Source organism: Oncorhynchus gorbuscha, linkage group LG19 (genome assembly GCF_021184085.1).
Source record: "Oncorhynchus gorbuscha isolate QuinsamMale2020 ecotype Even-year linkage group LG19, OgorEven_v1.0, whole genome shotgun sequence".
NCBI lineage: Eukaryota > Metazoa > Chordata > Actinopteri > Salmoniformes > Salmonidae > Oncorhynchus > Oncorhynchus gorbuscha.
In genome coordinates this window covers 59,385,972-59,401,638 of record NC_060191.1, presented here as the reverse complement: position 1 = coordinate 59,401,638, position 15,667 = coordinate 59,385,972, and the positions used below count along the sequence as shown (strand labels likewise).

General features: G+C 40.3%; 1 protein-coding gene across 2 annotated transcripts; it reads right to left on the bottom strand.

Moving 5' to 3' along the window:
* Window positions 1–7,151: 7,151 nt before the first annotated feature.
* On the bottom strand, window positions 7,152–11,621 carry LOC124005029 (glutamine amidotransferase-like class 1 domain-containing protein 3, mitochondrial). 2 transcript variants are annotated; one of them, XM_046313876.1, is made up of 5 exons: window positions 11,500–11,621; window positions 8,603–8,715; window positions 8,093–8,264; window positions 7,724–7,925; window positions 7,152–7,628 (listed from the first exon to the last, which is right to left on the bottom strand). In XM_046313876.1, the coding sequence occupies exons 2-5, from the start codon at window positions 8,708–8,710 to the stop codon at window positions 7,436–7,438; spliced, it is 675 nt and encodes a 224-aa protein (XP_046169832.1). In that variant the 5' UTR covers window positions 8,711–8,715; window positions 11,500–11,621; the 3' UTR covers window positions 7,152–7,435. The 2 variants fall into 2 exon arrangements, with proteins under 2 accessions (XP_046169832.1, XP_046169833.1); XM_046313877.1 differs by having other exon boundaries at window positions 8,603–8,721; window positions 11,500–11,597.
* Window positions 11,622–15,667: the final 4,046 nt, after the last annotated feature.

The window sequence follows — 15,667 nt, the reverse complement described above, 5'->3', positions numbered from 1 at the left end:
TGTCAAAAAAAAACATTTTGGACTGTCATATCAATGCTTTAAATTACCCGAACGGCACCAGAACATCAAGATTAAATGTATTTTGAATCTTGTTCCAGTAATAAGGTGCATTAAAACTAAAAAGCAGATTTACCTAGCTCAGTGGAGACCCGAGGAACCTCAAGAGCCCACCAATCCTGTGAACGTGTTCGGCAACTCAGGTGTCTATACTTCAACAGCAAGGTTAGGCAACTCAGGTGTCTATACTTCAACAGCAAGGTTAGGCCACTCAGGTGTCTATACTTCAACAGCAAGGTTAGGCCACTCAGGTGTCTATACTTCAACAGCAAGGTTGGGCCACTCAGGTGTCTATACTTCAACAGCAAGGTTAGGCAACTCAGGTGTCTATACTTCAACAGCAAGGTTAGGCAACTCAGGTGTCTATACTTCAACAGCAAGGTTAGGCAAGACAGAAGTTTATGAAGTAGGCCCTTGTAAACAAAAAGGGAGCAATGTAGAAATGTACAGGTCTACAAAGTCCAGACAACCTTTAGATACAGGATGCAGTGATGACTATCAAAACTGTTACAGGTACCAAAACAAACAGCACTATGGTAAATGGCTTCTAAAGGTTTAAGATTAGTAACAGCTGCACTTTGATAAATAATATCGCCATAATCAGGAACAGAAAAATTATGACTGAATAATCTGCTTCCTACTGCTTAGTCAGGCATGATCTGTTTCTATAGAAAAAGATCACTGTAAATCTTAGCTTCTTAACCAGCTCAACAAATCAAATCACATTTTATTTGTCACATGCGCCGACTACAACAGGTGTAGACCTTACAGTAAAATGCTTACTTACAAGCCCTTAACCAACAATGCAGTTAAGAAAAATACCTAAAAAGTAAGAAATAAAAGTAACAAGTAATTAAAGAGCAGCAGTAAAATAACAATAGCGAGGCCATATACAGGTAGTACCGGGACAGAGTGAATGTGCGGGGCACCGGTTAGTCGAGGTAATTGAGGTAATATGTACATGTAGGTAGAGTTACTAAAGTGACTATGCATAGATAACAGAGAGTAGCAGAAGCGTTAAAGGTGGGGGGGGGGGGCAATACATATAGTCTGGGTAGCCATTTGATTAGATGTTCAGCAGTCTTATGGCTTGGGGGTAAAAGCTGTTTAAAAGCCTCTTGGACCTAGACTTGGCGCTCCGGTACCGCTTCCCGTGCGGTTGCAGAGCGAACAGTCTATGACTAGGATGGCTGTAGTCTTTGACAATTTATTTATAGGGCCTTCCTCTGACACCTCCTGGTATAGAGGTCCTGGATGGCAGGAAGCTTGGCCCCAGTGATGTACTGGGCCATACGCACTACTCTCTGTAGTGCATTGCGGTCGGAAGCCGAGCAGTTGCCATACCAGGCAGTGATGCAACCCGTCAGGATGCTCTCGATGGTGCAGCTGTAGATCCTTTTGAAGATCTGAGGACCCATGCCAAATCTTTTCAGTCTCCTGAGGGGGAGACTGAAACCTCGAGGCTTCCTTAGATATCGTGCACCAGCTGTTGTCTACAAATATAGGTAGACCGCCACCCCGTCTTACCAGAAGCTGCTGTTCTGTCCTGCCGACACAGTGTATAACCCTCCAGCTGTATGTTATTCATTTCGTTGTTCAGCCACGACTTGGTGAAACATAAGATATCACAGTTTTTAAATGTCCCGTTGGTAGGATATCTATCTATGTTTTTTAAACGTCAAATCCATACCAATCCATGTGCGTAAATATTTATATATGGGAACACGTTTGATTGGAGCACCATCTAATGAGAGAACATGTAGTTAATCTGAAACATTCTTTTGAGAGTTTAAAAACAACATGTATTTCATTGTGCCTGTATTAAGCACACATTTTAAATCAGCAAGGGCTTCCTGCATAGCTATCAAATCTAACAGTAGTTCTGACACAGCCAGATCAACAGTCAGGTTAATAGCATACAGTTGAAGTCAAAAGTTTAAATACACTTAGGTTGTAGTCATTAAAACTCGTTTTTCAACCACTCTACACATTTCTTGTTAACAAACTATAGTTCTAAGTTGGTTAGGACATCTACTTTGTGCATGACACAAGTAATTTTTCCAACAATTGTTTATGCAGATTATTTCACTGTATCACAATTCCAGTGGGTCAGAAGTTTACATACACTACGTTGACTGTGCCTAAAACAGTTTGGAAAATTCCAAAAATGATGTCATGGCTTTAGAAGCTTCTTAACATCATTTGAGTCAATTGGTGGTTGTTCCTGTTAATGTATTTCAAGGCCTACCTTAAAACTCAGTGCCTCTTAGCTTGACATAATGGGAAAATCTAAATAAATCAGCCAAGACCTCAGAAAAAAAAATTGTAGACCTCCACAAGTCTGGTTCTTCCTTGGGAGCAATTTCTAAACGCCTGAAGGTACCACGTTCATCTATACGCAAGTATAAACACCATGGGACCACGCAGCCGTCTTACCGCCCAGGAAGGAGACACGTTCTGTTTCCTAGAGATTAACATACTTTGGTGCGAAAGTGCAAATCAATCCCAGAACAACAGCAAAGGACCTTGTGAAGATGTTGGAGGAAACGGGAACAAAGTATCTATATCCACAGTAAAACAAGTCCTATATCGATATAACCTGAAAGGCCGCTCAGCAAGGAACAAGACACTACTCCAAACAGCCATAAAAAAGCCAGACTACGGTTTGCAACTGCACATGGCGACAAAGATCATACTCTTTGGAGAAATGTCCACTGGTCTGATGAAACAAAAAGATAACTGTTTGGTCATAATGAGGAAAAAGCGGGAGGCTTGCAAGCCGAAGAACAACAGCATCATGGCAGCATCATGTTGTGGGGGTGCTTTGCTGCAGGAGGGGCTGGTGCACTTCACAAAATAGAGGGCATCACAAGGAGAGAAAATTATGTGAATATATTGAAGCAACATCTCAAGACATCAGTCAAGAAGTTAAAGCTTGGTCGCAAATGGGTCATCCAAATGGACAATGACCCAAGCATATTTCCAAAGTTGTGGAAAAATGGCTTAAGGACAACAAAGCCAAGGTATTGGAGTGGCCATCACAAAGCCCTGACCTCAATCCTATATAAAAATTTGTGGACAGAACTGAAAAAGCATGTGCGAGCAAGGAGGCCAACAAACCTGACTCAGTTACACCAGCTCTGCCAGGAGGAATGGGCCAAAATTCACCCAACTTATTGTGGGAAGCTTGTGGAAGGCTACCCGAAACGTTTGACCCAAGAGAAACAATTTAAAGGCAATGCTACCAAATACTAATTGAGTGTATGTAAACTTCTGACCCACTGGGAATGTGATGAAAGAAATAAAAGCTGAAATAAATCATTCTCTCTACTATTATTCTGACATTTCACATTCTTAAAATAAAGTGGTGATCCTAACTGACCTAAGACAGGGAATTTTTACTAGGATTAAATGTCAAGAATTGTTCAAATCTGAGTTTAAATCTATTTGGCTCAGGTGTATGTAAACTTCAGACTTCAATTGTACATAATAGTATCATCCGCATATAGATTAAGTTTTTAATTTTTAACAGACTGACCAATAGTGTTAATTTAAATAGTGAAGAGAACAGGTCCCAAAATTGACCCCGGTTGTACATCAAGAAATGCAGACTTAACCCCATCAATCACGATGGTTAGAGTTCGGTCACTAAGAAAATCATTAAACCATGAACAGGTGTCAAAGCTCAGGCTTATCGAGGACAATTTATTCAATAAAATAGCATGATCAACAGTTTTAAAGCTTTTGACAGGTCCATATAATTTGTGTATTTAAATGATTGCCTACATAATTAACAACTAACGTGGTTGCTGTAATAGTGCTATGCCCAGGCCTAAATCCTAATGGTTAACATTCAAAAAACATTTCTCAGATTTAAAAAAGAGCAAAGTTGTACATTTACTAGGGTTATTAAGCCAACATTGATGGGCGTTCCACACTTAAGCAGACCGGGATCCAATTGGTCAGCCCCTTTGGATTTCTTGTTGTCTATTGCTAGCAAAGCATTCAAGACTTACTGTTCTGTAAATAGCATGAAAGAAAAGTTGACTATCAATTGTCTGATCATTTAGCATCCAACCCAATATCATTGTGAATAGTGTTAGAAGTTATTTCAAAGAGAAAGCCAGTTTAAATAAAATGGTGATTAAATGCATCAATGATTACATGTTTTTCTGTAATGAGGCAAGTGTCTGAATGAATGTGTTGTGGCAGGGAGGAGGAAGTAGAACCCTTCAGGGATTTGACAGTTGTCCAGAATTTAGCGGGGTTCCCATTACAATCCAAAATAGTGGTTACATACAAACTTCTGATTTGTCTTACACAATGATTCCTTAGTTGCTTAAAAGCTTGACTGTCCGGACCTAAGCCTGTGTTCTTGGCCTTGACCCAAGGATCATATATTTTATTAATGACTTCTGATAATTTCAGGCATACGATCTAACCCATATTTATTATCCACAATAGTATTGAAGACATCTGAAAAAGGCTCAATGCTAATATCAGGTTTAGGGATAGTTTAAAAACAATCAAGGTCAGTAAAATAAAGATCATGTAAAAAAGCCTGTTCACTGACGTTTTTAAAGTTTATTTTAGTGTTGACACAGGCTTACATTTTTGTATTCTCACATCTAACACAAACTGGGCAATGGTCACTAATATATTGGGTGGAGACACCAATAGAAACATATTTCTCTGGTGTATTCACTAGAATAAGATCAATGAGTCAACTTTGAAGGATCTTTACACGTCTTTTAGATTGTTTGAAGCCTACATTTCCCAATCATAATTTAGGTCACCCAGGATAACTTCTGATTTAGTAAGAGAAGACTAGTTAAAAGTTATGGATACATTTTCCACAGACAAAGGCTTAAAGATGTCCAAAAAATGTGAGCTAAGGGACACGGATTTTAGTAGACAGAATTAAAATAAAGAAAATGGCCACTCCACCACCTCTACCCTGTCAGCTTTGAACACATACCCTTCAATATTGTCCAAAATGTCACTAGAGATCCAAATTTCAGTTAATACCAGAATGTACAAATTTATTTGTATAGCCCAGATCTTTATGAAATTCAATTTAGGAAATAAGCTACTAATGTTCAGATGCAGCAACCCAAGTGCTTTAAGATTTCTTGCCTTTTCCTGCAGTCAAATGTCCTAGTGGCCTCATGAGTGGAACGTTTTTAATGGCTGGGTTTCCCTTTGTAGTCTGTAATAGTTTGCATGCACCGTCACATCCGACAAGTGTCAGAGCCAGTGTAGTAGGATTCAGGTTGTATACTCATTGCCATTGGATGAATCCCAGAACATATTCCAGTCCTGTAGCGTGGCATCCGCATCATCTGACCACTTCCGTATTGAGCAAGTCACTGGTAATTGCTGCTTTAGTTTTAGCTTGTAAACAGGAATCAGGAGGATATAATTATGCTCAGATTTGCCAAATGTAGGGCGAGGGAAAGCTTGAGTTTGAGTTTATTTTTTTCAGGGACAGTGCACATTAATCAACGTTTCAGTAAAAGTGCCGGTTTTAGCCAGCCGGCTAATTTTCAACCGCAGTCCCTGGGCAGGTTATTAAAAACAATTACAATATAGACAATAGCAACATAGGACAAAAAGCAGCAAGACAAAATTCATAAAAGCAACAAAGTGTTTCCACACCTCACAAGCTACAGACAACAGACATGGAAAGCGGCAACACACAGCTAGGGACCATGTTCACAAATGTGAGTTACCTTTAGCCATGTCTTCGAGCATTTTGTGAAAGTGTGACATGTGATGCAGTTGTGTGTGTCTGATGGCAGTGTATTCCAGACATTGGAAGCTATCAGAGAGCATCTGTGTGTGGAGTAAAGATGGTCAAGTTTTTTTCCTCCTCTGGTTGCACATGTGACATGCTGGTAGAAATGAGGTCAAACATATTTAAGTTTGCCTGCATTAAAGTCCCTGGACACTAGGAGTGCCGACTCGCAATGAGGATTTTCTTGTTTGCTTACGGCCTTATACAGCACATTGAGTGTGGACTTAGTGCCAGCATCGCTTTGTGGTTGTAAATAGACTGCTATGGAAAATATAGATGAGAACTCTTGGTAGATTGTGTGGTCTACAGCTTATCATGAGGTACTCTACCTCGGGTGAGCAATACCGCGAGACTTCCTTAAGACATCGCGCACCAGCTGTTGACAAAATACACTCCAACACCCCACCACCCCTCGTCTTACCAGATGTGGATGTTCCGTCCTCCCGATGCACGGAAAACCCATCCAACTATATATTAGTGTCGTTCAGCCACGACTCGGTGAAACATAAGATCGTTTTTAATTATTGTCCCGTTTGGGTCAATAATTAAAAATCAGAAGTATCAAATGGAGCTCATCCAGTTTATTTTCCAGTGATTGCACACTGGCCAATAGAATAGACGGTAGAGGCGGGTTACACACTTGGACAAATTTTCACAAGGCATTCTGATCTCCGATCGCTAGAGTTCCATCCTTTCTTCACGCGATTGACAAGGATTTGGGCCTGGTCTGAGATGTTTTTCTTTGAATCCAACGCAAAGGATATACATCTTTGTCTAGTTCGAGGTGAAGTCGCTGTTCTGATAACCAGAAGCCATTTTCGGTCATAAAGAGATGTTAGCAACAACTACAAAATAAATTACAAACAATGCGGAAAAACAAAATAGCACACCTACAAAGGTGGTTTGAAATGAGTCTTGAAATAGCCGATTACAGGGGACGCAAAATATCCCCATCACATCAAAGATCCACCACAATATTTTACAGTAGGCATGGGGTTCTTTTCTGCTCATGCATCCTTGTTGCAACACCAAACCCACCACTGGTGTGCATACAATTTGACCATAGCATGGGTTTCAATCCAAGTGCCATTTATCAAACGGCAGTTTAAATTAGTTGGATGACATGAAAATAGAGCTCTTTGGCCACACACACCAGTGGAAGTTGGGCATCGAAATAAGGATGCACAAGCATCACTGCTGAACCCCTAATAATAATAATAATAAAACACCAAATACAAATTGGATTTCACCTAGCGGCACTGCTCGAACCACTAATGATAAGTCATTCCAGAATTGATTATTTTACATCACTTTTATTACAATTTTGATCACAGTACATATGGTGCAACAGAAACATGTAGCTTCTGATGTCTGTTTCAGCTTTTTAAACAATCCCGTAAGTGACACTGTAGTAAAATCAGATCAGGATGCTCTCCTGGAAAACAAACATGATTCTAAGAGAGTCCTAAATGACATCCTATACAGTGCACTTATTTTGATCAGGGCCCATAAGCACTACAACAAGGGAATAGGGTGCCATTTGGGACAAAGACAAAATCAGCATTCTGATTCCCAGACTTTCTAGGCCAGTTTGAGCAGCTCTGTAACCATGACACCCACCCCATCAAACACCTCGTGTATTGGAGCGTTACACATGAAGGCAGAGGTGGTGACCAGCTTGTTCTTTACGTCGACGTGCACCTCCCCCACATTCTTATTCACGTGTTTACAGCCCAGCTCAGTCATGGTGGTTGCCGTCTGGGCATAGGGCCATCTAGTGGTGGGAGGGAGAAGAGCAGCAGGGGCTAAAAACACATACCTCTTACATTCAAACAGAGTCATACTGTACACACACACACAGTAACCCACCTCTCACACTCGCTGTCCTGTCCCACAGTGATCTCACAACCGGGCAGGGCCCTAGCAGCTAGGACAGGGGAGATGCAGCACATAGCCAGGGGCTTGCCTACGCCGTGGAACCCCTTAATCAGCTTCTCTACCTGGGGCTGAACTGTGTACTCCTTCCCCTTCACAGCCCAGTCAGACAGGTTCTTGGCCACACCAAAACCACCTACAGGACACAACAGTTGGGTTGAGCACAGTAGAGAGCAGAAAGGTAAAGGGTGAGTAAGGGTTGTATGCTGATGATAATGGAAGAATGATAGTGCCGGAGGTATATAATGGAGTGATAGTGATTGAGGTACATAATGATGGTATAAATTAAGGAGTAATGCTTACCTGGGATGACGAGGGCGTCGAAAGCGGTAATGTCCAGTTTGGTAAGGTCTGACACATCACCGCGTGCAATACGAGCGCTCTCCTGCAGGACGTTGCGTTTCTCCGCCGTGGGTTTCCCCTCGCAGTGGTTCACCACATGCATCTGATCCACGTCAGGGGCAAACATCTGGACCTGAGGTGATGAGGGTTTAGACTGTCAATACTGTACATCTACAGTACAGGCCAGAAGGAGTGTGATAGTAGTGTCCATGCTAATGAGATTGGAACCTGCATTCCCAACGACAAGCACTCAGGGGGAGACTACGATTAGAAATACAGCAGTAAAAGGAGCAGTCAGAGGCATATTGATTGACAACATGCACGTCAATGCCAACTCTGCACCACTTTCTAGACTAGAGGATGTCTGAAGTTGTCACAGGAATCTAACTATAGATTAATGGGCTTCTACAGTCAGGTTAGCATGAGAAGCTTAAGTTTGAACTACCCATAGAAACGTTAAAGAGTCCTTACCTTAGCTCCAGCTCTGCTGAGGTGGACCAGCACAGCAGATGCCTCGTGGATCTCTGTCCCATCGTAGACCCCACACCCTGACAGAACTATGGCTATGCACTTTACCATGACTCCTGCAACTGACAGACAATAATTACAGTATGGAGACAGTGATGCACAACAAGCAGTTAGATTAAACTGAATTCTAGATTGTACCTGTCACAAAACACCTATCGTTTTCTCATCAATACACATCACATGGCATGTCGGGTAGTGCGTCAGGTAGGGTACACAGTGTCCCCAAATGGCACCCTATTCCCAATATAGTGCACTGCTTTTGACCAGAGCCCTGGTTTAATGGAGTGCACTACATAGGAAATCGGGTGCAATTTGGGACAACGAAGACCGGTGAGCATGACTTCCCAGCAGCAGAATCTAACATTTAAAGGCCTGAGGCCTCATTTATCAACAGAGTAAATTGCTTACTAAATTCTGGCAAAGGTGGAGATTCTAGGATTTGCATGCGCAACAAATTGGGGGTTTAGCAAACTGTCGTACGCGATACACACACGTCCATATTGCGAGGCTATAACCCGCCTTAAATTCTCTCCAGTCACCTTATGGTAGCAAAAACACACTAATAATGCTGTATGATTTGGAGATGTTGGAACAGGGCCATGATCATTTCTAAAATAAAGCGCAATGGCATTATCCCATTTCTGTAGGGATGTGGGCAGAATGCTTTAACCGAGTGAGTGCCAAATGAGAAACACTGGCCTCCTGAGTATCACCACATCAGTCTCTAAAGGACTGTGTCCAGGCAACACACCAATGACTCTAGTCAACAACACCTGGTACAGGTAGAGAGCCAGGTGTGGAGGGAGGGTGGAAAAGTACAGAATCCCCAGAGATGATGTGATAAGCATCGGGTCACTGATCATTCTAAAGCACGGTTAAGATAGGCCTACAACAGGTTAAGATAATCTAATTCTCCTAACCTGCTGCATAAGTTAAGGATTAGCTAAAATGTTCCGATATGACGCGAACATATCTAGTTACAACCAGGTCTGCCTTTAAAACAGTCTTGGTTTCCACTAATGCGATGTTGCTAACGCAGCACGCTAAAAGAAACGGAACCCCTGAGCTGTGTTCGAATACTCATACCATTTGTGACGTAATTGAGTATATAGTATGCTTATTAGTCATAGTATGGATATAGTGCGTATGCCAAAAGTTCCCAGATGTATACTTAATATTTTGGCGAATTTACTACGACATGCAGAGGACACTATTTCAGTACTTTAGGTCCCGTAATGAAATTCTTAATATGTAAATGGCTGTGGCTTCCCGTAGTTTTCAGATTTGAAGGAAATATGCAGCGGACGTATAAAGAGCGAATACAAATGTAGTGCTTTAACGAGTTACAAATTTATGAAAATGTTGAGCAATGTAATAAAGTAAGAATTTTAAAATTAAGTTACCTTGGCTGATAAGGACAGCATAGCTAACAAATTACTAAACACATAGCATAACTTTACAATAGTACCGGTAATTTTGTGTTAGCTAGCCACCTAACGTTAGTTGGCTACTTATATATCAAACGTGCCATTATATTAACTAACTACATATCGTCTTGACTCATTCTTAGTTTAGCTAAATAGTGTAGTCGTTGTGCGTTCTCAATCGACATTCAGGGGCTTTCGTATATTCGCTCTGGCCATCTAATGTTACTCCCATTTCAGAGCACACTCCTATAAACGCAGAATAATTACATTTACGAGCGCTCAACACCAGTTGAATATGGGCGGTGTCAGCAAACAAAACGTAATTAAATTGTTGCCAGCAACAGTTGCAGTCACCAACGGACATGAGAACTGCCTAAACGGCTCTGCTAGGGCGAGTAAAATAGTCTGTGGTCTCATGCGTGTCTGGAAGTAGCTAGTCAACGTTAGATTGGGTGCTTGACTCCGGTTATACACAACACTCAAATCAACCCTACTCCTCGGTCTGGAGGGTCCAGGGTGCGACCCCGAGAGTTAAACGCTCTGAATTTACAAAACAGACAGACTGGCAAAGAGCTCATTTAGTAAACTCAACTGAAAGGACTGTTCGTTTACAGTATCCTAAAATGAACTAATAGTATATACTCATGAAGTATGTCGTATACAGTATGTTAGTATGGGTATTCTAACAGCTCTGGTCTGAGTTTAAACCCGAGTGGCTGAATGCACCATCTGGGATTAGCATAGTGGTGGAAAATGGTGTTTCATAAGGAAAGTAGGCATACCCACCCCCTCTGCATTAAATAAAGTTCATGAGGAAATCGAAGCCTTTCGGTACGAGCCGGTCCACAAGGGATACTAATGTATTGACGGCTCCTTGGATGGTAAAAATTACACGACTCAATATCGCCTTCTGCCGGACTTTGGGTTAAACGTTACGAAAACAAAGTTGCCACTGTTGTAGTCAGGTGTCGTAGCAAACGAGAATCATGAAAATCATGCACCAGAAACAGACCACAAAGCAGCAAGCTAGCCTAACTGCTAGCCAAGATAAGAATGTTCTTAACTGACTTGCCAAGCTATATTAAAAGGTTACACACCACGTTTTTTTATGTAAAAAAACTGCAGCAAAAATAATAACTGGAACACAGAAAGCGCACTGTTATTTTGGTAAAACGTAGCCTATCCGTCTCGTCGCAAGTCTTTAGCTAATTAACATGTGGAATTTTACTAACGTTACCTCAAACAGCAGAGCTGAGTCTTACAACTGCCGAAAACAGTATCGGCTGTTAGATGTGAACCAGTCATCACATATCCACAGCTATTGTGTTACATTAAACTCCAAATACAACATTAATGCTAAACTGTTTACTTAGGCTACATAAATGCAGTATTGATAGACAACGTTAATCTCACCTTGTTCCAATAGTAGGTCTTCCTATTCACTCCGAACGCTACCGTGTTAATATCCTCCTTCTGTGGCCCCTCCCATGGAGGCGGGGTCGGGAGACCAGTGAGCTCTTGAAGGCAGCATTGAGTGATGCTGGGAGGGGAAAGGGGAAACTTACTTGCCTTTACTGCCCTCTCTGTTTGCTCTTTTTCTCTCAGAATCAGACACTGGATGGATGGTGTCAGTGTGTCAATATTGATGAAGACACTGTATTCTGAACAAAAATACAAACGTAATATGTAAAGTGTTGGTCCCATTTTTCATGAGCTGAAATCAAATATCCCAGAAATATTCCATATACAACAAAAAGTTTATTTCTCTCAAATTGTGTGCAAAGATGTGTTTACATCCCTGTTAGTGAGCATTCATCCTTTGCCAAGGTAATCCATCCACCTGATGTTGATTAAACTGCATGATCATTACACAGGTGCATGTCTCACTCTGCAAATGTTATGCATACAATGTAGCAGGCCATTAAATTAGATTTTTCTGTTTCCTTGCTGTTGTTTGATTAACAGACATGTTAACAGACATGTTATGATGCCATTTTTGCGTTCAAACAACTAGTTTCACATTTTGGGGCAAGTGACCCTAACATTTGGACAACCAACAAATACTGCTGACTTGCCCGGCGGGCCAGTGCTTTTCAGGCCTTTTATCAAACTGTGTGTGTGTGTGTGTGTGTGTGTGTGTGTGTGTGTGTGTGTGTGTGTGTGTGTGTGTGTGTGTGTGTGTGTGTGTGTGTGTGTGTGTGTGTGTGTGTGTGTGTGTGTGTGTGTGTGTGTGTGTGTGTGTGTGTGTGTGTGTGTGTGTTTCTCACCGGTGAATTTCAAATTGTAACAACATCAACCACACAGAGTCAATGCCAGGCTTCCTTCTGTGCAACCTATGATATGTTATGTGGTGCATCTGTCTCACGTTAGACTACCTTTCCATGACCATGAAGTGGAACTGTGATACATAAATGACCAAGACAAAGTGCATTATGAGTTTCATCTCTCTGTTCAAATGGACAATCTCCAGTTAAAACAATAACAAAGTGTTCACCCTGCCTGGTTTTGGTAAACAGCTGCGGAATGGGGCTGAAATAAATGTAACCATCAAATTTATAGACAGTACTATTGATGCAAAGACTGATCATCCATTATGTAAAACGTATCGTTTTGACCATGTTTTGAGGCTATAGCCTACAGTGTTTGTTTTCAATTGAAGAGTTTATTTCCAAAAAGCTATATCCACCAACTTTTCACATTTGTGTTTTTCTTGTCAGAAATGATTGCTTATGGGTACCTTCATGTGTGTCTAAAATATTACCGTTTTCACATTTGTGTTTTTCTTGTCAGAAATGATTGCTTATGGGTACCTTCATGTGTGTCTAAAATATTACCGTTTTCACATTTGCCATCACATAGATTTTTACATGTGTATGACATTTATTTTTGTATTTTTTGCAAAACGCTATATATCCATTGTTGTTCATGTCCTGTGATATGTGCTTTTCTCACCTAGCAATCTTGAGATGAATGCACTTACTGTAAGTCGCTCTGGATAAGAGCATCTGCTCAATCACTAAAATGTCAAATATAATATGATTATTATTTTTAAAATTTTAAAATATTTTTTTTATATATTTTTAATGTAGTTATTTGTTACATTTGAGAGTGTAAAACCTAGCAGTACTACCTATTTTTCTGAGAGTGAGGTGGAAATATAGCATTTTGCAAAAACACATGATTATTTGTCTCTCTCAAAAAAAATGATGTAGCAATCACAGATTGCCCCTTTAAAAGACAATAACAAAAAAGGTGTCCATTTCAGATTTTCAGCATTTTCACATAGATAAGAAGGACGTGACTAGCTTTGACATTTCGGCTTATTCAACATCAGGCTACAACTTTGTGGGCATCCTTGGGGTCTCCGGCGGAAGATCTATGTGAAAAGTCTGATTTCTGACTGAGTTACAACACTTTTTATATAGCCTAAAACCGTCTAAAGAAGTAGGCCTGTATTGCATGAGTGTATGAGCTTTGAGAAATGTATCGTAAAAACAATACTTGGCATGGAAAACTGTCTATTGACGACTTCATAATAGTATATTGATCAACAATCAAAGCATATTCTATACAAAAAGAAAGGAGTGGGAACGTTTATTTGTTGTTATTTTTCCTTATATTTGGATTATCCTAGTATGTCTCATATAAAATATTATGATCAAACATATTTTTATGAAGGTTTATATCGTCACTGTCTAATGAACTCCATTTTTGCCAATTTATATTTTTGTACATTTATTTAAAGAAGTAACTCCCCTCAATGCTCTCTGAACTTTTCATGACTCTAGTACCAATAACATTTATCAAAATAGCTTCTTGAAGTTCCAAAATTGTATGTTGGTTAATGCAAAAAAATATGGTAATTTGGTAAGTTGAGCTTGCTTCTAAAGCCTCTAAAGTTGTTTGTTGAAAACAACAAAACTGTTAAGAATTCCAGTAAACCTCAAACTGAGTTTTCTGGTTAATCCGCATTGTTTAAGAGATGGACAATTTCTGGCATTTCTGGCAGCCGGGCAAGTTGAGCCTGCTCTACTCCAGGGTTGCCGCATTAAGCAGGTGATTTTTTAAAACAATAACCAAACAGCAAATAATTACAGTAGATTAGTTTAGGACTAGGAGCTATACTGGGGACTCGCAAAAGCAGTCAAATGTCTTACTTGCTACACTGGAAGTGTAACTTTTGGTCAGGGTGAACAGAGTGCAAACCAAGCCCAGGTTTCCCCACAGATTTTCTATTGCATTTAAAACTAATTTCCTGCATGTTGAAGGCCCAATGCAGCTGTTTTTATTTGATTTATTCTGTTTTATCTCACTATTAAATGATTTCTAGTTAACAACTGGTACCTTACTGTAATACTTTTCTGTTAAAGGGGTCAAAAAGAAACAAAAATAGTTGTTTTTTAGCAAAAATCTATTTCTCATGGCAAAATGTTAATGGACTGTCTGGGTGTGGTCTGAGTGGGGACGGGAAGGGCAACAAAGTGGTGCATTAACCACAGTGTGGATCAAGTCATCAGAGAAGAAGAGCCTAATGGGAGGGAAATGTAGTCAAACCTGAAACTAGCTGTTATTAGCAGAGGGGTTTGGAACTGGTCTATTAACTTATACCGCAACTCCACCTATGCTAAACCTGCTTATAATTAAGGCACCTGCCTCAGGAAGCCTTTCAAAGGGAGAGATACAGAATCATTGGTAAACTTAGTCAGTCTTAAAACATCTTACTTCAGACACATCAGATGATACAGTGTCCTGTTAAGCAGAATAGGCGGCTTCTAAAGTAAACAATCCCAGAGCCCCTTTCTTGGAATCTTATCATTTTGACCTATTGCAATGACATATTACATTTACATTTAAGTCATTTAGCAGACGCTCTTATCCAGAGCGACTTACAAATTGGTATGTCCTGTACTGACTGTCCCTGTAACATCAGCTAGTCAAAATATGAAACCTGTTGGTTAACAAATCTGCTAGGTCCTTCAAAAAGTTGCTGCTGGTACTAAAAACATTTACTTGGATCTACTTCAATTTTGGACATAGTTCCACTTAATGGAAACATGTTATTGTTTTAGATGACATTACCTTCTAACTTAAATCACTGGTGTTTCCCAAACTATAGAATTGACTAATAATAATTGGAAATTGACCCCAATAAATTATTATCTCTTTCTTAATTAAATTATTCAAAAACCATCTACCCTTTCCTTGGATCATCCTAAGGTATAGGCCTTACACAACTCTAGATAGGGTGGAACTATTGAACTATGGGCCAAGAGAACTATACTGTAGGCCCGCTGTATTCACTCCAAAGTTCCCCAGACATACCAGCCTGAACATTCTAGTTATGACAATGGGGTTAAAGTATTGGCCTTCTGTGAAGAGGACATGATGCAGACACTTGTATTTATTCATTCAAACAGGCCAAGTATATTCACGACATAGGTGGGTCATCACGTTTTATAACTTCACATTTACAGTTCTTCTGTAAACTACCATGTCACTTTGAAAGTTTAAATTAATCAACATCAGAATGTGATTTCCTGTTTCTGCAGGATTAGTTTCCTGCTGTGGGAAGCAGGGTTAA

Coding starts and splice junctions, on each gene's coding strand:
- LOC124005029 (XM_046313876.1), bottom strand. CDS start 8,710: ATGGTAAAGTGCATAGCCATAGTTCTGTCAGGGTGTGGGGTCTACGAT. Junction 7,926..8,092: donor CGACGCCCTCGTCATCCCAG/GTAAGCATTACT, acceptor TGTGTCCTGTAG/GTGGTTTTGGTGTGGCCAAG. Junction 7,629..7,723: donor CAGGACAGCGAGTGTGAGAG/GTGGGTTACTGT, acceptor TCCCACCACTAG/ATGGCCCTATGCCCAGACGG.